General features: G+C 37.4%; 1 protein-coding gene across 2 annotated transcripts in view; it reads left to right on the forward strand.

The window, feature by feature from the left end:
• MROH2B (maestro heat like repeat family member 2B) overlaps positions 1-23,672 on the forward strand; it is an 85,038-nt gene that overhangs the window by 49,873 nt on the left and 11,493 nt on the right. The window contains exons 21-34 of one of the 2 annotated variants that reach the window (XM_072605740.1): positions 1,578-1,730; positions 3,279-3,305; positions 3,663-3,785; positions 4,162-4,241; positions 5,229-5,364; positions 5,871-5,966; positions 6,546-6,635; positions 7,027-7,147; positions 8,929-9,026; positions 13,616-13,768; positions 16,666-16,823; positions 20,009-20,135; positions 20,714-20,901; positions 23,491-23,631. In XM_072605740.1, the coding sequence (XP_072461841.1) occupies positions 1,578-1,730; positions 3,279-3,305; positions 3,663-3,785; positions 4,162-4,241; positions 5,229-5,364; positions 5,871-5,966; positions 6,546-6,635; positions 7,027-7,147; positions 8,929-9,026; positions 13,616-13,768; positions 16,666-16,823; positions 20,009-20,135; positions 20,714-20,901; positions 23,491-23,631 (1,691 nt within the window). The remainder of the gene's footprint in view (positions 1-1,577; positions 1,731-3,278; positions 3,306-3,662; positions 3,786-4,161; positions 4,242-5,228; positions 5,365-5,870; positions 5,967-6,545; positions 6,636-7,026; positions 7,148-8,928; positions 9,027-13,615; positions 13,769-16,665; positions 16,824-20,008; positions 20,136-20,713; positions 20,902-23,490; positions 23,632-23,672) is intronic. The other variant, XM_072605741.1, reaches the window with a different exon arrangement.

Below are 23,672 nucleotides of genomic sequence, written 5' to 3' on the forward strand. Positions count from 1 at the left end.
AAAAACAAGTGCAAGTATATCCTAGAAGAGCAGTGCAACTGGAGGGAGATAGTACACCAAAGATCACATAGAAGCTCCTTGTTTTTTAGTTTTTAAAGCCTTGAAATGTCTGAGCCCTTCCTACATAACCAGTCTTAGGTTTTACGCCTCTCCACAAACTCTATAATCCGATTACACTGGTGCTATTTCTTGCACATGACACTGCATGTCAAGAATACCCTCCCTCCTCTATTCCACCTCTTAGAAGCCTTGACCTTCTTCAAGGTACCACTCAAATGCCACCTTCTGTAGTATTTTTCCAGACTCCTCCACTGCAAGAGTCTCCCCTCATAAAATAATCATCTATGTACTCTGACATATCTTGATGTAACTACTTAAGCATTTTATACAGTCACATTTTTATAAAGAAACAACTTTTATCAATGCAGTAACCAATCACAATCCCAGAGGACCAATGAGAGAGCATGCCATCTAACTCCTGATAGGGAGGGGATAAACTCAATTAAAAGAACAAGACACATTTTCTGACGTTGCCAATGCTGTGTTTTGTTTAACTAAGCATATTTGCTCCAAGGGTTTTCCAAAAGTTTTCTTTTCTTCAGTTGAAAATATATACTACTATAAACATATAAGCCTATATATTCAAGACTTGACGCTCTTGATATCAAATGCCACTTCCACAAAGAAAACACAGAGCAAATGGCAAATAAATGTATTTATCCAAACCAATAACAATTAGAAGTCAGAGAATATATGCAAATGATAATATACCCAACGATACACAGAGTGAATGCGCTCTCCCACTGGGAGTGGAATATCTCAGCTCAACCAGGAGTCCTATATTTTACCTACAGGGAAATGCCCCAGAGTCTCTACTGTAGTAGACTGGGGATGAGATGCTTTTATTAACAAGGATCAATGGTCTGAAAATATAAGAGAGGCAGCTCTGGGTTTACTGCAAGGAAGAATTTCCTAATACAAGTGCTGCCAATGTGAAATGGAAGACCTCAGGGAGTAGTAGTATGCGCTCTACAATCAAACGTATTCACATAGGAAATAGAAGACCACTGACTGACAAATATAAGAGAGGAGGGCTGAATCAGGTAATAGATAACCTCTTAACATGACTTCTAATTTTTGGATTAATGTTCCAAATACCAGTATTCTCCTGTTGATGTTATATGGAATTATATGAGAAATATAATCTCTATTACTGATACTAGTAAAGAAAATCTAAATGAGATTGTTATGTGTCTGTCTTTTTCTGAGTTTTTCAGGAACCAAGAAGCCCACTTAAATATGCATACTACTTTCAGGGCTTCCCTGCTGAAAAAAGGTTTCAAGTGTCCTAATTAGTATAATTCTCATTATTAATTACCAGGTATTGAGTGTATACAAACCACCTAGCCCTAAATAGGCACTATAAACAGGAGAATAATGTTTTCTCACCTAAGTTCTTTTGTGAGGAACCCTTTTATGGTTAGCAGGAAACTAGGATTTCTAGATTAGCAAATAACCTGAGAAAAAAAAGAAATTGACTCAGTCATCTTTTTTGTATTTTCCCTTCCTAACATCAGGCTTTCTTGTATGGAAAGAAGGAATTGACCAAGATTGACTTCATGGCAATTTATGGATGTGTGGCTCTCCAATCTCCTAAAAGACAACTTCTCCCTATTGTGGAAAAAGACATTGTGACCCCAGTGCTAAATCTCTATATTTCCAGCTGTCAGGTAACAATCAGCAACACCAGTACGCTGGTGGGGGTCTAACTCAGGGTTTTTGTCAAGTGAGGTTCAAGGAACCATGTGGATCTTCAGTTCACAGGCATCCCTTAGAGTCAAAGGAGGATTGCTTGGGCTTTGAGTCCTGATGGCTCAGCCTCAAGATAATTGGGATGAAGAACCTAAGGGAATAGGGAAAAAATAAGAAAATGCTCTGTAAGAAAGATTGAAGGCTTATACAAGTCCTTTAAAACCCAAGTTTTTCTGTGATGCTGTCCCAAAGGAATTTGACTTACACTCAACACTTAATGTATGTATATAATTTCTTCAGCAATGAGTCTTTTACTGATATGTCTTATATGGGAGGGTGGGGTTACTTAACATTACAATCAGCCGTGTCTTGTCCACCCAACTCCATTGTAAAGTCCTTGAGAACAAATACTGTATCTTATTCCTCGCAGCGTAAGCACAATGGACTAATTAGTATTTGTGTACCAATTTTTTTGTTGTTATATGATGAAAAGGTGAAAATATGGAAATTGTAAATATTACTTGAAAACTATGGAGGAAAAACATTGATGTGTTGCATGAAATTTAGCCCTGAAAAAAAATCATGGCCCACTACACACACACACACACACACACACACACACACACACACACACACACACACACACACACACACACACTGAAAAATTTCACCTTAAATTTTATAGCCATCAATAATACTGGAGTCAGGCTCTCTAGATGGTACAGTGGATAGAGCACTGGCCTTGAAGCCAGGAGGACCTAAATTCAAATTTGACCTCAGTCATTTACCGCTTACTAACTATGTAACCCTAGGCAAATCACTTAATCTCAGTTGCCTCCAAAGGAAAAAAATACTGGAGTCATCCTTCCCTTGTTGTCTATAGTCCTATAGCTTAAAAAAACAAAATACCTGTTAGAAAGTCATTTTTTATGATAAAAAAAATTTGAGCAGAATCAACTCATCAACCTTGTCTAACTTTACACACACTACTTCATAACCACAGACCATATCACCAGTTCCGCAAAGAAGGCAGGGAAGTCCATTCTCGTACCTCTTCTTTGGAATAATGTGAGGTCATTGGAATTTTACAGCTTTGGTTTTGTTTGTTTCTCTTTGGTTCATTTGCCCAATTGCATTAAATTTTATAAACTTCCAGCTCCATTTTTCCACTCACACAGCATTTTTTCCTCCCATTATCAGAGATAATTTTTTAGACTAATCATATGGCGCTAAAACCCAAAAAGCTCACACTTACAATTTGGTTCTGAACTCTGACTTTCTTAGAACAGTTCTCTAACTTGTATTGCACTGGTTAGTTAGTCAAGGATTACCCTGAAAAGTATACTTAACCCTTGAGACTTTGGCTCTGAGGATTCCAAATTTGAGAGAATTAAGAAAAGCCATGATGGGATATAGAATCATGCTTCAATGTTCCCTATCAGGAATTATCAGGAGCTAGTTTCAAGAAGACTTAATTATCCTATGACCACTCATTGAGTTTTTGCTTTCATCTTTGACTTTTTTAGATATTGGGAATGACTGTTTTAAACAAGGTGAGCTATAATTCAATGCTTTTATTTTCTATCTATTTTAGAGTCTATTATAAAAATCACTCAAAATTCTATATCATCTTGATTTGGTTCCCAACAATAGAATCAGCAATTAGGGATTTATCCTATTCTGGAGTCATGGAACCTAAGCCTGCTCTAAAACAATTCAAGGGGCTTCACAACTTTTCATTCAGTAGAGATTGAAAGTTGGATTCTTCTATCTAGAAGCAAGGCAACAAACCCAATACATGAAAGGGGTGGGTTGGATTTTCTTGAGATAGACATCAAAGATATCTTTTCTATCTGGTACCTCATTGCTAGTATCTCATTTATTATACATGATGCTTCATTTCCCTTTAGAACATGGATCTGCAAATGAGCTTCACAAAAAGTGTCACTGAAATTTGTATTGCTATTCAGGACACCGAAGAACTACTGAATTTTAATTTTACCAGTAAGGAAACACTCCTTGGGTACATGCTGGTGAGTGTACAAAAGTGCTCTGGAAAAGCTCTTAGATTTTTGTTTTTTGTGTTATCAAGAGTTCAGGGTTTTCCTTCTAAAAATGGACAAATAAGAAATACTGAATTTGATCAGCCCCAAGGAAGGAAAGGGGGAAGGGAATAAACATTTGTTAAGTACTCAACATGCTCCAAGCACTGTGCTAAGAACCTTATAAATATTATCTCATTTGATGAGGGTGCCAGTGTCTCAATTCCCATGAATATGACCTCCCTGACACTTCCAGGAGGCAGCAGCTCCAAGATGGTGGAAGTAGGAAATCAAAGGAATGAGTTCCCTCCCCCCCCCAAAAAAAATATTCTTTATCATCCATTTTGCCTCTTTGCTTGTGTTTCAGGATTTAATCAGAGAAGAACCTCTAGATTCCTTAGCTAGCCCTGTCCGATGGAAAGCATTAATTGCTATTCGATGCCTAAGGTATAGAACTTACTCTCATTGCTCTTGCCATCCTGCCTCATCTCAGATCAGTTGGTTGCTTGTTAGCCCTGGAAAAAAAAAAAAAAACAGAATCCCATAAACGTGATTTGGATTGGAAACTTTTTCTCTTTCCAAAAGGTAACAAACTAGTGTATGGGATAACCATCAAGAAGCAAATAGTCAGTCAGAAGAGCCAACTTTTATGAAATACAGGATACAAATATACATTCTTTACAGGATTTGCCTTGGAGCAAGCGCTCATCTTCTGGGTTAAAAGATGTTCACCTTGTTCTCATTCCTTTGGATTAGCTTCAACAACCTTCTGTTTACCTAAAAAAGAAAATTAGTCTAAACTGTATCAATCATTACATAGACATATTCATTAATTACCGACAGCATGCATAACGCTAGTGTAAGCATAGTGGGTGATACAAAACAAATAGGAATCCTTGTTCCCAATATTATACAATGTAGTGTTTTATACAAGAAAAAAAATTTACAAAGACAAGAGTGAATTAGCAGTTAAAGAAATATAAGTATAACAAAAATGTGTTGAGTAATATAAAAAGGATTCAGTGTAGTCCTCTCTTCAATATCATCTGAGGTCTCTCTCCACAAATATCACCCAGTTCATATTCATATAAATATGTGTGTGTATGTAAATATATATATTCAGATGGCTCTGGAGGAGAAGTGAGGCTGGTGACCTGCACAGCCCTCCCTCACTCCAAACCAAGTCAAGTGCAAGTCATGTCATCATTTCTCAGATGGCATGGTCTTCTTCGGCAACAAAGGACAAACACAACAACAATATATGTATGTATTTACTCCTGTCCTTAGTACTTCTTTCTCCATCCCCATCTGTAAGAAAACATACACTTTTAAGGATCAGAGCAATGACTCTTGTAAACCAACCATTGACCTCATCTTCCTGCTGTCAGTAATTCCTAGGCTAACATGCATCCCCCTTCATCTTTATCATTTCAGCAAACTGAAACCTATGTTACCTATAAATGACAACCTAAATATCCTCGAAGAGAGTCTTCGGAGTCTCCTTCCCCTTCCTCATTTAACTGAAATCATAGAAGATGGACAAACTGCCGAGGATAAAGCACACATCCAAGTATGAAGGAGGGAGGTCTGGATTCCCAGTTCAGGACAACACTATCACTGGATTGATCCCGGAAGGAACCTTAGAAATCTTCTAATTCAAGGGTTCTTTGCCTTTTTTTGTGTCATTAACTCCTTTGTCAATTTGGGGAAGATTATGAACCTCTGCTCAGAATAATGTTTTTAAATTCATAAAATAAAATATATAGGATTACAGAAAAAATAATTATATTAAAATATATTTATCAAAATTTTAAAAAGACTTCATGGACCCCACCTTAAGAATCTCTGATTTCTAATTCTGCCCCATTCTCTTACAAAAGAGGAAACTGAGACAAAGAGAGATGAGGTGACTTGTCCCAAATCGTATAGATAGTAAATTGAAGAACTGGGATTTGAGTCCAAGTCTTCTGACTATAAATCCAGCTTTTATACTCTTATTTAGCATTCTCTGAAAAATAGTGGTAAATCAGCTACCTTGGCTCAAATTGAGCCTCACAGACTCATTTCTGGTTTCAGTTTATCTATGGAAGATCCATGGAAGCCCTTGGGCAACTTATGAGAACTCTGGTGTGGAGTAATCATGATCCAGAAGAATGTCAAGAGATGTTTAATGTGAGTTGTCCCCATTGGAATTAATGTCCATTCTCTTTCATTTCCCTTCTGACTCTCCACCCATTACCCCAAACCTGTTCTATTCCCCTTCTTGTCCCTCTCTGTCTAACTCTCTTTTATCTCTTCCTATTCCACAACACCCATTTCACAAGCTTCTCTGACTTGTAGGAAAAGGGAGAAATAACATCCTCCTCCTTTCATAGCATGTCACTGCTCCTGCTACTCACTCATCTGTCCAGCAATCATTTATTAAACCCTTCTTCTGTGCTCAGCATTATGTTGCATATAATGGATAATAAAGAGGAAATAAACAATATAGTCCTTGTCCTCAATTCTCAAAAACCTAGAAGAGGAGATAATATATTCATACAAAGAACACTCACTATCAGCCTCAACCTTCTCCCTCTAGTGATAGAGAGATGGATGATCCCTTCCACATGTAAAAAAAAAATTAAGGATACTCAGAACTTAGAAATGCTGAGCTTTTACCCCATGGCCACAGTTAGAGAAAAAGAGAGTTCTGTGATAAAGAAAACCAAAACTATAAAGAATATACTTCTTTCTCTTTATTACCAATAGCTTCTGCGAATCTGGCTTATCTCAACAAAAGAATGGGAAAGAGAAAGAGCCTTGCAGATCTGTTCAAAGGTGTTAACCAATAATGATGAAGTAAGTATCCTAGTCTGTTTTAGATGAATGAATCTGAAGAAATCTTAAACAGAAGTATTTAGGAAAAAATAAAATGCTTGTCTAGTGTATTAATTTTTTAAATCTCTATCCCCAAAGGAAATAAATTTTTACTGAAAGGAGGATTTCCCCAAACTCACGAGCCCAAGAATGACAAACACAGAATGAGATGACTCTCAATATGGACCTTAAATAGTTTTTGCTATGATAGCGAAAAACTAACCTCTTTTTAAGGGAAAATTTAATCTCATTTTTAGTCCTTGGGGCCTGTGGGAAAGAAATGAGTGGAATTAAATGTGATATCTAGGATATGATGGAATGTTGTTTATCCTGTGTGAGAAATCTTGAGGTCATCTTTGTTCTTTTCCTATAGTCACCAGAAAGATTTAAAATTGGCTCTCTTCTTGGAATTTTTGCACCTCACTGCTGTGATACCCTGCCTACCATCCGTCAATGGGCTGCTGATGCTGTTATTGGTCTGTTTTTTCTCAAAGGTGAGAGGAAAGACATGAGAGAACCACTTGACAAAAAGAAGACTATCTCCTTTCTTCTGTCAAACATTCCTTCTCCCCTCCCATCTCCTTCCTTCTCTTCCTAACCAAGCATTGTAAATTTCTATTAGTGTATATTAAATCCTATGAGTTTCAAATTAAAGCACAGTGCAGCTGTTCATATTATCATAAATTCCTCTGCTACATGATTTTCTTTAATAGAAAATTGCACTACTTTCCAAAGGTTAAATGTATTTCAAAGTAGAGTATGAAAAAAGTCTTTGTGAGTTCTTTTTACTTGAATAGCATGACCCTACATGAACATCTGTGAGTGTAGGCAAAGAAACTCCGTCTAAAATGAGCATTCATAGTACAGCCCTGGACAGAGGCCAGAGGCAGAATCCAAAAACCAAGTAAAGCTTTCTATTGAGCCTGGTCATACTAAAGAGAAAAGTCTCTTGCTTACAGTTTCTCAATATACATTGGAATGTGCATATTGCACTATGTTTTTAGACCAAGAGATGAAGAATTGGGGGGAAAACACCACTTTCTCCATTTAATTTAAATCTCATACTATGTATGTGTGTATATGCATATACACACGTACATACACATTTACATATGTACACAAACACACATACATACACAAACACATATATTTGTGTGTCATTGGATGGGTATTATATATACATATGTATATATATACACATGGGATGAGATTTCAATTAGTATATATTTCAATTTATATGTATTATGTATGAATATGGATTTATGTGTATATATGTGCATGTGCGGAGAGAGAAGTAGGGAGAGAGAGAGAGAGAGAGAGAGAGAGAGAGAGAGGGAGAGGGAGAGAGAGAGACAAAGAGAGAGCAGATTTCTGACATGCAAATAGAAAGGACAAGCACCAAGGATCTTATAACTCTTTTTAAGTGGGGGTGATCACTCAGAGGTATTGATGTTCTAATTGGAAACTTCAGCTTATATAAGATGAGAGATGTTGGGGATGACTGAAGAGTGAAAGATGATAAATAGATAAGATTCAAAATTCCCTTGGAAAATGGAGCTATTATTTATTGAAGAAATAGTTTTTAAGAAAGAAGAAAAACAAACTGAGTGAATGACATAGCAGAGAAAAATATTTGAGGAATGCATCAGGAAGAAAGTTGAAGTCTCAGTTGGTCTTGACTAGAGTAGCATATTTTAGTCAACTCATATTTCAGATAAGTTGGCAAGATGGTAACTTGCTTTGTGGTATATGTGTGTATGTGTGTATACATATATACACACATATACATATATACACACATACATATACATATATGCATGGATGTGTATGTATAACTTTTTCTTGGAAACCAGTGTCTGAATGACCTTTGCCTGTTTATCTAATGTTTTTGAAACAGGTCTTGTCTACCGCATGAAACTCAAAAAAGACTATAAGCCAAAATCTTGCTACAGCTGATATGCTGGGAAATCACATTATGAATAGTTCCTCTAGCACTGTAGGTTCTTAACCTGGAGTCCATGAACTTGTTTTTTTTTTAATATTCTAATAATTGTATTACAATATAATTGGTTTCCCTTGCAATTCAAAGTATTTTATTTTATTCATTTAAAAACATGATTCTGGGAAGCTTCATGAGACTTCCAAAGGGGAACAAAACACAGACACACACACACACACACACACACACACACACACACATACTTACAGGTTAAGAACTCTTGCTTTAACTGAACAGATTGTGAATTCTGATCCAGTTTTCCTCTGATGATTTTAGATATGCCCCAGGAAACAGAGAAACTAAGGCATCTGCAGGAAGGACTGCACTCTACTGATAAACACGTCCAACTTTGGATTGTATCTAATATGGCTAAGGTAACTCTGGGGTAAGAAAGGAGCTAGGGAGCAAAGGGAACTCTTTCTTAGCTCAAGATATTTCTTTCACCCATAGTCACTTTGTGCCTCTTAGTGACCTAGAACACAACTGTATTAGTAATCATTCCACAACTCTAAATGATCCTCTGCATTAAAAGGGGTCACTGGTCTGGCCACCAACCCATGGAAGCAAAATTCATTCATTCTAAGAATATTTATTGTATCTTATTGTATGTAAGACAAAATGCGAAAGTTATGATATAAAGACAAAAAAGAAAACAGTCTCTGTCCTCAAAAAGCCTGCATTCTACTCAGGGGGTCAATAGAGAGGATGTAATTCACACAAAACTAAATAAAGACAGAATAATAGAGATAAAGTATTTTAAGGAGGAAAGAATCCCAATAACTAGAGGGACAAAGAAAGGCTGCATATATAGTATAGATTCTGATCTGTGCTTTGAATAAAGCTACAAATTCAAAGAGGCACAGGAGCCCCTATAGTGGGGATCGTATGTACAAAGGCATAAATGGAGAGGCTGAGATGTCTTGTATAGGGAACAACCAGGAGGCCACAGAAAAGGTAAATATAAAGATTAGATGGTACCCAAGGGTTAAATGCTGTACAAAATTAATACAAATATCATGATAAACATAAAAAAATGGAAAAGGATGGGAGGTGTAACACTTCCTAACTGTTGGATACAATGGGATACTTGTTTAAAATTCAATTTTATCTGATTTTCAGTTCCAAATCTCTTCTCTCCCCCTCATCCTCTGCCCATTGAGAAGGCAAGAAAAACAAAACTCATTATAAATATGTATTGTCCTGTAAAATCATATTCCACATTAGCCATGTCTCCCTCCCTCCATAAAAGAGAAGAAAAAAAAGAAAGAAAATATGCTTCAATCTGCACTCTATCCCAACATAGATAGCTGGGTTCATCATAAGTCTTTTTGAATTACTGTGGCTCATTGTGTTGATCAGCATCACTAAGCCTTTCAGAGTTGATTCTCTTTACAATTTTGCTATTTTGGTATAAATTGTTTGCCTGATTCTGTTCCATTCACTTTGCATCAGTTTATACCACTCAGATTTTTCTGAAACCATCCCTTTCATCATTTCTTACAGGCCAATGGCATTTCATTAAATTCAAATGCTATAACTTGTTCAGTCACCCCCCGATTGATGGGCATCCTCTTAGTTTCCAGTTCTTTACCACCACAGAAAGAGCTGCTATAAATATTTTTGTGCATGTGGGTCCTTTTCCTCTTTCCTGGACTTCTTCAGAGTATTAGCAATACCATTCATACTTTGGGGAGCATAGTTTCAAATTACTTTCCAGAATGGTTAGACTAATCCACAACTCTACTAATAGAGTTTTTTTTCCCACATCCCCTTCAACAATTGTCATTTTCCTTTTTTGTCATCTTAACCAATCTGATGAATATGAAGTGGTACCCCAGAGCTGTTTTAATTTGCATTTCTTAAATTAATAGTAATTAAGAGCATTTTTCAAATGACTATTTATAGATTTGGTTTCTTCCTCTGAAAACTGTCTATTCATATCCTTTTACCATTTATTAATTAAGGAATGGCTCTTAAATCCTGGAATACTATTCCTGATTAAGTCTATAAAAGATCATCTGGAGTGGGGAATCTGTGGTCTTGAAGTTTGGATACAGTCAAAGGGCCACACTTGAGGACCTAGAGGACCACATGTGACCTTGGGGCTACAGGTTTCCCACTCCCAATCTGGATATTTATAAGCTAACAACCTCCCTTGCCTGGAGGCAGTCAGACTTGAAAAGAAATTTTTTTATCATTAAAATAGCTAGTTGTGGATATCATCACCCTCTTAATTTCATATTTCTTCCATCTGTAAAGTTCAAGAATCAGATCCGATGACCATTAAGCTCTCTTCCAATTCTAAATCTACAATTCTCAGATTCTCTGGTAAGCTGCTTGGGGTTATATTGACGATGTCTCTGTCCCTACTCCTGATCCAGCATTGGAGGCCAACTGCTTTGAAAATGTTTCCTCATCTATAAAACTTGCTAAGAAATACTCACACTACACTCATACAAGTGACTGGTAACAAGAATTCTTTAATGTCCTCTGTACACACAATTCAACCATTGTAACTGCTTTGGTCTTGACTGATTAATGATTGTCACAAACACTACAGTAGAGCTCTAGGTGGCATAGTGGGTAGAATGTTAGGGTTAGGAAAACCTTAGCTCAAATTTTTCTTACACACTTACTAGGTGTGTGACTCTGGCTCAGCCACTTAGCCTTTCTCAGACTCAGGTTTCTCATCTGTAAAATGAAAATAAAAATAATAATCCCTAACTCCAAGAGTTGTGAGTATCAAATGAGATGTTAGTTGTTTTTCAAACCATAAAGATCTGTGCAAATGCTAATGCAAAGGTGGGGTGAAAATTACCCCTAATACTAGCTTTGATTTTTTTTTATTATTAGACAGGGTGAAGTTAAAGTTACCAACCTTAAGTAATCAAACCTCATATTTTAATAGGTGTCCTCAGTTCTCCTAAAGAAATTTTTGTCTCATCTCTAGCATTGCCTAGTTGAAAATGGCTCCTGAAAGCTTCACAAGATTCTGCTTTCATCTGCCAAAGGCAAGATCTTAGAATAAAGAACCCATACACATACTCCTCAGTTCCATATACATTATCCAATCTGTCGCTTCTCCATTTTATTGGATTATTCAATCCATTCATATTTAAAGTTATGAGAGAAAGGTTTTTATTTTCTTCTACTTGTGTCTATTTTTTTTAATTGGATTTTGTTATTGTTCCTCTTCCTTCATAAAGACAATATTTCAACTCTATTTGTGCTTAATCTACTTTAGACCAAATCTATTCCCACTAGTCAAGTCCCACCTCTTCTTATTTATCTCCTGTTTCCCTATTTTGGAGTATATAATTTAATGATTCCACTTATTTTTTCTTCTAATCTAATTATTTATTTCCCTTTTTTCCTATCAGCTAAGTTGTCAAGTAAAATTCTTCTCTTCCCCTTTAACTTCTTTCAGTTATTGTGATTTTTTTCTTAAATTTCTGTGCTTTTTCTGAAAAGGAATTTATTTCCCTCATTTTCATAATTATATCTCTTCCTTTTCTGTCTATTCTGTCTATTTTTGTTCTTTGATTCCTGGTCATTATACTTATTTATTCCTTCTTTAGTCTCTGAATTCTGCTTGGAATTAAAGCTACCAAAGTACTTATTCTGAGTTCCTTCTTCTAAGCAGTTTATATGTTTTTGCCTTTCTCCTCTCGAGAGAAGACACGGAGGATAAAAGCATTTCCTTTCGGCAGAAATGTTCCTGTGTTGCTGATTATTCTGCTCATAACTACCCACTGCCCTCCCCATGATCATTTCTTTCCATTTGCCATGAAATATCTCTGTGCCCATGTACCAACCCTCTGTCTATCAGTTACCTCCAGGTGCTCTGATTCCCTTTCCAAGAAAGGGTGTCATCCATGAAAATATAACATTCTCTTAGAGGCAGGGGTCTCTTTTTAAACACCAAATCCCTCCAGATTGTGCCCTTTGTTAAGAACCCCATCCTCCCCTCCCACTATAGAATATCTCTCTCCCCTTATGAAATATACAGTTGCTAAAAATGTAAAAAAAAAAAAAAAAACAAACCACCCTCCTCAGCCTTGTTGGCTTTCAATAAATCTGATCTTAGATCATGATGTGGTAGATAGAGTGCTAGATTTGGAGGCAGAAGACCTCTGTCTTGAAGCCAGTCTCTGCCATATACTACTTTGTCTCATTGTATGTATTATTTTATGTCTCTGGATCTCACTTTCCCCATCTATAAAATAAGGGGGGCAATTTAAATGATCTATAAGTTCCCTTCCACCCATAACTCTCTGACTCTATGAAAAGTTATTTAGAAAAATTGGGCAGCTAGGTGCTGTAGTGGATAGAGCACCAATGCAGGAGTCAGGAGGACCTGAGTTCAAATCTCACCTCAGACACTTGACACTCACTAGCTGTGTGATCTTGGGCAAGTCACTTAACCCCAATTGCCTCATCCTGGGTCATCTCCAGTCATCCTGATGAATATCTGGTCGCTGGATTCAGATGGCTCTGGAGGAGAAGTGAGGCTGGTGACCTGCACAGCCCTCCCTCACTCAAAACAAAGTCAAATGCAAGCCACATCATCATTTCTCTGATGTCATCATTTCTCTGATGTCATGGTCTTCTTCGGGCAACGAAGGATGAACACACACATACTTAGAAAAATCACTTGTAATTGAAGACTATCTGTCATTCCTTTCACTGCTACTGACACTGAGCCAGAAACCTACTCCACTGAATCTATTTCATCACCTACAAAATGAATGTAATAATACCCTGGGTTTTTTTCAGCTCTTTAATGAGAATCAAAGGGTATACTATGTGCAAAATACTTTCTAAGCTTCAAAGTACTATACATATGTAAGAGGCTTAGAAAAATCAAATGAATGTTGGGGCACTAACACAAGCAATGTCAAATTGAATCTAGGGAGAAAGCATGATTAATAACACCAATCAATATCTCTGACTGAAATCCTAGATTGTTAGCCAACTCATCCCTAAAGAAGAAATCCAAGCATTCCTAGAAGAATCCCTAGACAGTATGGAGAACCTGAACTCTGAATGTTCAAAGGCATGTGGTGTGTGGGTACTCACTATCCTAAGGGAACAAGGAGCTGCCTTGGAAAAAGAGGTAAGCCTGAAAGCTGTTATGGGAAAAGGGCAGGAGAGAGTGGACCTAAGGGGCAATAGAAATAGGGTAAGAAGAATGGGGAGGTGGGAAGAAGCATAGGGAAATGAACCGGAATTCAGGAAGACCTGGGTCAAAGCCCACCTCTGATACTTAGTAACTGTGTAACCTTGAGGAAATCGCTTCACCTCTCTGTGCCTCTGTTTCCTCATCTGTAAAATGAGAGGTTTGAGCTTTCCTCCATGATCTTGTCCAGCAACAAATTTATGATCCTATAATCTTTGCCTGGGCACAATATTGTTACTACATAAATTGTTCTCTAGATTCTACTCACTTCACTTTGCATCAGTTCATATAGGTCTTACTAGGTTCTTTTGAAACCATCACCTTCATCATTTCTTATAGCACAATAGTATTTCCTCACATTCGTATTCCATAACTTGTTCAACCATTTCACCAATCAATGGGCATCCCCTCAGTTACCAATTGTTTATCACCACAAAAAGAGCTACTATAAGTATTTTTGTACATACCAGGTCAAAGGATGCATATAGTTTCATACCTTTGGGGGCATAGTTCCAAATTGCTCTCCAGAATGATTGGACTAGTTCAGAGCCCCCACACCCCAGCCTCCAATAATACAACAGTGTACCTGTTTTCCAACATCCATAGCAGCACTTGTCATTTTTCTTTTTTGTCATCTTAGCTAATCTGATGTGTATAGTAGTAGCTCAGAGGGTTTACTTGCATTTCTCTGATTATTGATAATTTAGATCATTTTTATATGACTATTGATAGTTTTATTTCTTTCTCTAAAATCTACCTATCTATATCCATTGACTATTTCTTAATTGGGACATGACTCTTATTCTTGAAAATTTGACTCAGTTCCCTATATGTTTGAGAAATGAGACCTTTATCACAGAAAATTGCCACAATTTATCCCGTTTCCTGCTTTGTTTCTAATTTCAGCTACATTGGTTTTGTTTGTGGAAAACCATTTTTGATGTAATCAAAAATTAGCCATTTTACTTCCTGTGAACCTCCTTATCTCTAGTCATGAACTCTTTCCCTATCTATAGTTCTGACATGGAATTTCTTCCATGCTCCACTAATTTGCTTATAATACAACCCTTTATGTCTAAATGTCTATCTAAACCGTTTCGTCTAATCTAAACCATTTTGAGCTTATCTTTGTATGCTATATGAGATGTTGAGGTATGCCTAGTTTCTGCCAGACTATTTTCAGGAAGAATGTCTGAATGCAGATTTATAAAGCTTCAGAATACCAGCTTCCTGTATAAGTATATATGGAATTCACAAGACAGTAAAGAAAGCTAACTTTATTGAGGAGAGATATAAAATGAAGGGCAGTCATGGTTAAAGATAGAAACCAATTAGGTCCAGTGGAGTCCTGGTTGGAATTAGGCACCCTGGTGGATCCCTGGAAGGACTGAGCAACCTCTCCCAGATCAATAGTCTCATAGATTTTTATGGGGTTGTTAACTTGAGTCTAGCAGCACCAGGCACTGGGAGAAGGGAGCAAGGAATCTGCACCTGAGGACTGGTATTAATTTATAGTAGTGATAAAAAGAGAAAACAGCCCTTCCCCCTCCCCAAGGGAATTGGAGGCTAATTGAGATTCAAAGAAGGGACTTTGGGTCATTACTGCTGGTCTTATACTGGCAGAATGACTCAGCTTCCCACTCAGGGAGTTTTGAGCTTTCCTGGGGCTTCAAGAGGGAAATAAACAAGAGAAAAAAATGTAGATACAGAAAGGGTTGGGGAGGCTACTGTATTCCTTCCAGGACCTTTTTCGAAGCAGCAGTTTCTTGTGTCCTGTCACCAAATGAAAATCATCCAGTAATTGGCAGAAGAAGAGGAGTAGGAGTGATTGGGGACTGCCTATTCAGGGATACAGAGGTAGCTACTTGTTGACCTAATAGAAACCATCTGGAGGATGTGTCTGGAACAGGACAGAGAGAATTCTAAGAACTGGCAAACCTGAAAGTCATCACCTTCTTCTGGTAATTCTGGTGATAGCAGTAGCAGCTGGCTTTCAGACACCCCCTCCATCAATCTCAGTCATTTACTTGAACTCAGCATCTCTTCTCACCCCCATACCAATGTGCATAGCCTGCCTTTCATGACATCCCATCCTCCAAGGCAAGGGGAAAGTAACACTGTTTCTTTAAGATGTCATTTCAGCATCTCCCAGAGGTTCACATAACCAGACACTGAGGACTTTTTCCTGACAGCAGAAACTATCTCCATTTCCCAGCTATATACATGCATAAATAAACAGTTATTATCATTCAGAAATGAGGCATAATCTATAAATCTATCTTAAGCTTTAAGATCCCTAAAGATGTTTCCTTTGCTTGGGACTAAAAAGAAGAAATATTAAGTAAAATGGTAAGGTATTTGAGGACAGACAATCCCATCACTGTGTCCAAATACCATCCTACAACCAGAAAAATGAGATTTGAGATGGGAATGGCCAAAAAAGTGCCAAAGGCCAGCATGACATTACAGCTATCTTCCAAAGTTAGCTACAGACAACAATCATCGCAGATGATTTGACAAGGATGTTACAATAAAGTGAACTTGCATTCAAGAATCTGGCAAAGAATAGTGGGGTTTTTGGTGGGTCATGATCTCAGTTACTGTTATTTCAGATATCTTTGTCTGGAGTGCAAACTGTTGGTTCAGGAAGAAGACTCATGACCGAGAAATACATCTATTATATGTATGGATAATTATTATTCATTAACCAACTATAGATTATTGGACCCATAAAATGGATGGGACCTTCAGAAGTCCAGCAGTTTTTCACTATTTATATGCAAAAATTACATTCATAAAAAGTGATAATTATTTTTATCTTTTTTTCCTTGCAGTTGTTGGATATCTTGAGTTTAATTTATCATCACATGCCCGTCCTCAGGCTTAAGGAGCAAAACTTCAATTTTGTCCTACAGGCTATCACTGAGATGGCAAATTTCCACCTTGAGGCAGTTGTTTGCAATCTCCTGAATAAACCTCTACCCTTTGATAGGTAGGTATTAGTTGACATTTGTCCTTCTGTCCTAGTATGGGGCATCTATCTCCCCAGGATAAAAAAAATTGAGTAAATTATTTGAGAAAATACAAATAACAATAGATACAAAATATGGGAAAACTTTTCAGTCATTAGAAGAAAAATATCTCATCTGAATTATTCATATACATACTTATTAGATGAGATATAATGCAATTTAAAAAAAATTCTGAGATTTATCTTTAGCAGTTTGTATTCCTTCTCTTTCTTAGTGCCAAGCTTGATAAAGATTTTTGTCATAAAATCTTAGGGTTAGGAGTGACCTCATGATTCATCTAGTCCAACTCCTTCCTGAAGGCTTCCACAACATTGCCAAACAGATGACCTTCTTGCCTCCTCTTGAAGACTTCCAAAGATGGAGAACTGACTGCCTTCTAAGGCAGACCACACCACTTTTGAACAGTTGGGAACTGAATTGTTTTTTAATTGTTAGGAAGTTCTTGTTTTGAGCTGGAATTTGTCTATACCTTGAACTGTGGGTGTCATTCTTGCCACCCCAAAAATGCAATCAACAATCTATTAGGCGTTTACTATTGCCAGGTGCTTGGTATATAAATGAAGGCAAAAAAGAAATGGTCCCTACCCTCCAGGATCTTATATTCTAATGGAGTAGAGAACTTGTAAATAGGTGGTTATATACAAGATATAGAGAGATTAAATAAAAAGGGGACAGGGGGGGACTAGAAGAGACTTCCTGAAGACAGTAAGATTTCAATTGAATCTGATAAGTCAGGAAACCAAGAGGCAGAGATGATGGGGCTAAGCATTATAAGAAATTTAGATAGCTAAGCCTCACAAAGGCATGAGATGGGAAATGAAGAGTTAAATTTAAGGAAAAGCAGGAGGTCAGTATAAATGGATCATAGAGTGCCTAAGGAGAAGTAAGAGTTCTGGAAAGACAGGAAGGAGCCAGATTATAAAGAGATTTAAATGTCAAACAGAGGAGTTTATATTTGATCCTGGAGTCACCAAAAAGCAGTTGGTCACTGAAACTCATTGAATAGGGAGATGACATGGCCAGAATAATACCTTTTTAAAAATCACCTTGCTAACTTTGTGGAAAATAAATTCAGAATGGGAAAAGACCATCTTACAACCATTAGATCAGTAATTAGAAATTAGAAGGCTATTGCAATAGTCTAGAAGGGTAATGAGGGCCTTAATTGTGGTGGTAGTTATATGAATGGAAATAAGGGGAATACATGAGATACTGCAGAAAGAAAAATGAAAAAATGTGGAAACATTGGATCTATGGGGTGAGTAAGAGGTGAAGTCAAAGATGGCCCAGAGGCTGAGAGGAAAGTCAGGAAGAGAAGAAGGTCTGGGGAGAAAAATAGTTCATTCTATTTTGAACACGTTGAGTTTAAGATTCCTATGGGAAATCCAGTTCAAGACCTACAACAAGCTATTGGTGATTCACAATTGTACCTCAAGAGGGAGATTAAGGGTAGACATATAGACCTAGTAATCATCTCATGGCTTAATAATAAATAATGATCCTTGGGAGCACTCTGACTGGTTAAATAAAAATTCTTAATATCTCCCACATGAAGAGCATGGTCTGTTTCTTCTTCAAAATGTCATTAATAAATTATAAATATCCTTTGACTGGTTGATAACATGACTGGGCTTACACACCAAAGAGATCAAAGAAGAAAAGATCCTATATTCACAAAAACATTTATAGCAGCTCTTTTTGTAGTGGGAAAGAACTGGAAAATAAGGAGGTGCCCATCAATTGGGGAATGGTTGAACAAATTGTGGTATAGTCAATCTTCAACTTTTGTACATTTAAATTTTGTGACTTCAAACATTTGTGTGATTTTATTAGTAACCTCATTTTCACATTGACAGTTATGCACATTTGTGCCAATGCAGGAAAAAAATGAGAGGTGTAATGTGTGCAAGTTTATGAAGTGGTAGTTATACTACTACATACTTCAGTGGTCTAGCTCATCTTAGTGTTTCAGAGTAAAAAGGTCCCCATGCATTTGTGGCATATTTTCACTGTTTGCCTTTAAAACTCAAATTTTATGTTGAAATCATGTTCCCGAATCCCAGAGCAATCCTTTGGTTTCTAAGATAATGTCGAGACCTCACCAGTCTCAACATCTTCCAGAAGCAGAAATTAAAGTCCCAGTAACCTATTCCTTGTTCTTCAGAGGGTGGCCAAGGTAGAGAGGTTTACAGCAAATCAGTATAATGCCCTCACACCACCATCTGACACAATGAAGAGTAAGATTCAGGTTAAAAAGATGTTTTATGAATTTTATTTTCTGTACAATATTTATGATACTGTAGATTTCATGTGTAGTGAAAAGTAAATAGTGTCTGAAATCAATGTTGTTTTTATTAAGATGTTAGCACACAAAGGTGACAGAATTTTAGGGAATTACTGTTGAGAAAAATGTTTTGCATGTTGCCAATTTTATTTTGTGTACTACATCTCATGATTACTGTGTTAAGAAAAGTGCATATTATCAGAATTAATGTCTTATTATAAAGATATGTGCACAGAAAAGTGTATTTTCAGCAATCTCTAGTGAAAGATCATTGTTGGTGGTCATAGGAACCTAACCCCCATTTCCATAGGTTCAATGTATCAACATTTGCACTTTTGTCCTTCATGCCATTTTGTAGGAACGTTACTCCTGAGAAAGTTGAAGATTAACTATATGTATTCATGTAGCAGAATACTATTGTACCATAAGAAATAAAAGAGGAACCTGAAAAGTCTTATATGGATTGATTCAGAGTGAAGTCAGCAGAACCAGGAGAACTAGCTATACTAAAACATCAAAAAAATTAGAAGCTTATGAATTCTGACTAATGAAATAATTAATCATGATTCCAGGGGGCGAATGTTGAATATTACCTACCTCCTAACAGAGAAGTGATAAACTAATATATGAAATGATATGCACAAATTGGCCAATATAGGAATTAATTTTGTTTGACTGCTTATATATTACAAGAGTTTGGTTTTTCTTCCCCTTTCCTCGGGGGAAAGTGGGAAGGAATTAAAAGTTTTTTAAAATTAAAAAAAAAAACTTGATAATGTAAAAAATGTAATTAGTAACAATGATAGATTTTATGGTACTCAGGAACTACCTCATGGATTTTCCACTTCCTCACAATTCTAGGGACATAAAAGCACTGTGGAAGGCGCTGGCTGAGGATAGTTCCTCCAACACCCAAGTCTTAAGAGCCTTAATGGATAAACTGGAGAATGGGCTGGAGAATGACACAGTAGACTCAGAGACAATTGCAGTAAGTTAGACTACTCGTTACTAAGTTCAATGAGTATCCAAGCTCACTCACCTCCCCAGTCTTGTCGATTTGAAGCTTCTCATTATTCATACCCTTTCTCAAGTGCCTATCCAATTTCAGCACCAGTGTCTATGGAACAAGGGCAGCAACAATTTTGTCTGTGGATGATTCACTTGGATAAAGGCCCTTCACAATTCAAATTGAGAAGTCAATTTCTCCATCAGACCAAAGAAAGTCTGTGTTTTCTGCTTCATGTACAACCCTGTAAAAAACAGACAAACAAAGATGACAACAGCAGCGACATAAAAATCCCTTTTCAAAATTTCAAGGAATGGGAAGAACCCTTGATATTGATTAGACCATTTTCAGAAGAAAAAAAAGTATCAAAAGCCTACATTAGTTAAGTGTTTTTAGCACAAGATGACCATAAAGGATATAGGGAGGTCTGAAGATCAAGTCAGAAAGTGTCCAAACCCCTTGAGAGTAGGAACCCCAATAATATCTGTTGTCCTTTTCCTCAGAATTTCCCAGGAGAACTCATTCACCTCTTGACAAGTGGGTTCTTTCTCTCCCCATAGGTTGCCTGTGCTATGCATGAGGTGGTGTCAACAGGCATCCATATCAAGGAGTTATATGCTGAGCTTTTCTTTCTGCTCTTGAAGCTCATTAGCTACACATTGGGTCAGAAGATGCCAACTCCAACCTTGAATGAGAGAAGGAGGGTCTTGCACCAGGGACAGAGACATCAGGAGGCGGATCCCTGCAGGTAAACCACAAATATGAGGGAGTCTCCTATAACTGCTTTCATCCCATCACAGGATCATGAGATTAAGAACTGGAAAGTATTTTAGAGATGAACTACCTAGTTCATCCAGTCCTCTCATTTTATGAATGAGGAAATAGCAGCTTACTGGCTTTACTGGCCCAAAGTCACATAGGCAGTAAATAACAAAACTCACATTCAAACACAAGTCTTCTGACAACAAACTTGTTGCTCTTTCCAGGGTACTAGGTGATGACCTTGTCTCTGTCATGGAACAGAAGAAATATAAGGGCCTGTCCATTTGGCAGGTAGATTAGTCATGACCTCAGTGGTTCACCATGAGGGACCAGATTCCCAATAAACACATATTATATCCACATCATATCTCCCATTCATCTCTCTCTAGCCTCCCACGCAGTCACAAGCATGATTCAGGACCTCATTGTCTCTTGCGTAAACTGCCATAATCACCTTCTACTTGTTTTTCCTTCCTCTAGTCTCTATGTTCTACATTCTAGCCTCCACACAGTTGCCACCAGCTTCGGCAGTGCAGGAACTCCAGAGACTGCTCTAATCTTGTCTTTCTCTCCCCATTTCCCAGCACAGTGCCTTACACACAATAGACACTTAATAAAGTTGTGTGAAATTGGCTAGGACTTCACCATCTTGGGCTATAATGTGTCTTCATGTGCCTGCTTGGCCATATAAAACTGTTATAGAGAAGAAATGACTTAAAAATGCTGGATTTTTAGAGAGAAAAAGAGCAGAGTGTATGGTCTCTGACTATCCCTGTCCATATGCCCTGATACAGTAGATGTTCCTCTAGGGACCCCCATCTTTCCTCCAGGAGTATGAGGCTTATGGTCCTGCAATAAGATGAAACCTTCATAGTGGCTATTATTGCTCCTTTCCATTCTCCCCCACCCCTTGCTCCAAGAGTGCTCTAGAGGACAGTTATCTCTAGACTAAATGCTCTCTGACTCTGAGAGAACTGGATTCTGGCTCCCAGCAGTGATACACTCCTTCTGTGACTGGGAGTGGAAACAGCACTGGTTATAGAGTCAAACACTTGAGTTCAAATCCCATCTTGGCCACTTACTATCGTGTGTCCTCAGGCGAATCACTTAACTTCCCTGGCCTTTATTTTTCTCATCTGTAAAATGAGGGAGTTAGACTACATGACCCCTGAGGTCCTTTGCACCTCCAAATCCATGATACTACAATCCTATCACCCAGTGAATTTGTTTCATGTCTGCAGAAGCTGCTATTCTTTGATGTTAGTCAGATTCCCTTTGAGGGGGTTTACTTTGGTGTTTCATTGTGTCCCAAGAAGAAAGAATGATCCCCAAGCAAGGCTTGCATTCCACTCTTAAGTCCTATGCACATTATAGTGCTGTCTTGTGTTTTATAGATATAAATAGGTGTATAGATATAGATATATGCACACATGTATATACACATGCACACATATATATGCACACATACATAAACACAAGTACACACTTGTATATATATATGTATATATAAAAATATATTGGATCATTTTTTACCTTACGCTTCTAATTGAATAAAATCTAGTCATCATTTACCTTTACTATTTACTAACAGGAGTTACAATATCCTACACACACAACAACAGCTAACATTTATAAAATGTCTATGTGCCAGGCACTATGGTAAGCACTCTACCTATGTTATTTCATTTGATCCTTACAACAACTCAGGGAGGTAGGTGCTGCTATTATCCCCACTTTGCAGATAAGAAAACTGAGGCCAACAGAAATTAAGTGATTTGCCTAGAGTCACACAGCTAAGCTGAGACAAGATTTGAACTCCGGTATTCCTGACTCTGTGACCTACATTCTAACCACTGTACCATCTACTCGCCTCCAAATATATGATATCATATATGATAAATTATATAATTATCCATATAATTATATTTGTACATATGTAATTATATGAATTATAAATTCATGTCATTTTAATTGCCTTGTCAGAGACCACAAATACTCTCTGGCCTTTTCCTCAACCCAATCTATGGAACAATGTCTCCTTTCTCTCCCCCAGGACTGATACATCCTTGCAGTTTAGTGCAAATCCATCTGGTTTCCCTCCTCAGCCTCCCTTTTTGTTTTGATAAACTTAGTTCATCCTCTTCCCTTTATTATCATTAAATCTCATAGTTAGCTTTCAACTCCTCTCTCTCCTTTTCCCCTTGCCCATTGCCACCCCATCTTTTACTTGGACTCAGAATATTCCAACAAAAAGCTCTCTTCATAAAATAGCACTTGGCATTTCCTCTTGCTTCCACTTTCCAGATCAGCTCAATTTTACTGCTAACCAAGAATTCCAGGGAAAGGAAAAAGACAATATTTTGTTCATTCCATCCTTGGAGCTTTAGTGACTTCTAAGGCTGGTGAGAAATTGTGATGTTGTTTACTGCCTCCACGCATCTCAGCAGGTCTATCTGGATCAGTCTGGTTGTATTTTCTACCACATATCACTTACTAATCCTAGATGATAAACTGTATTTGTGATAAGAGCTGAGTCTAAGCTAGCTCATTTCTCTAATCTGGCTGTCTTCTTCAGGCTTTCAACTAACACCCTGAGATGTGTGCAGAACCAAGCCATAAAAGAGGGCCTGGCTAAAGAGTCTGAAGAGGGAGACAATTTATGGAATCTCCTGAGTAGCCCCCATTCACATCACATAGGAGTGTGTGTGCTGGCCAGGTAAGGGTTAGATAGATACTCCAGGGTTGGTGCTGGGGAGA

Source organism: Notamacropus eugenii, chromosome 4, assembly GCF_028372415.1.
Source record: "Notamacropus eugenii isolate mMacEug1 chromosome 4, mMacEug1.pri_v2, whole genome shotgun sequence".
In the NCBI taxonomy this organism is placed as follows: Eukaryota; Metazoa; Chordata; class Mammalia; order Diprotodontia; family Macropodidae; genus Notamacropus; species Notamacropus eugenii.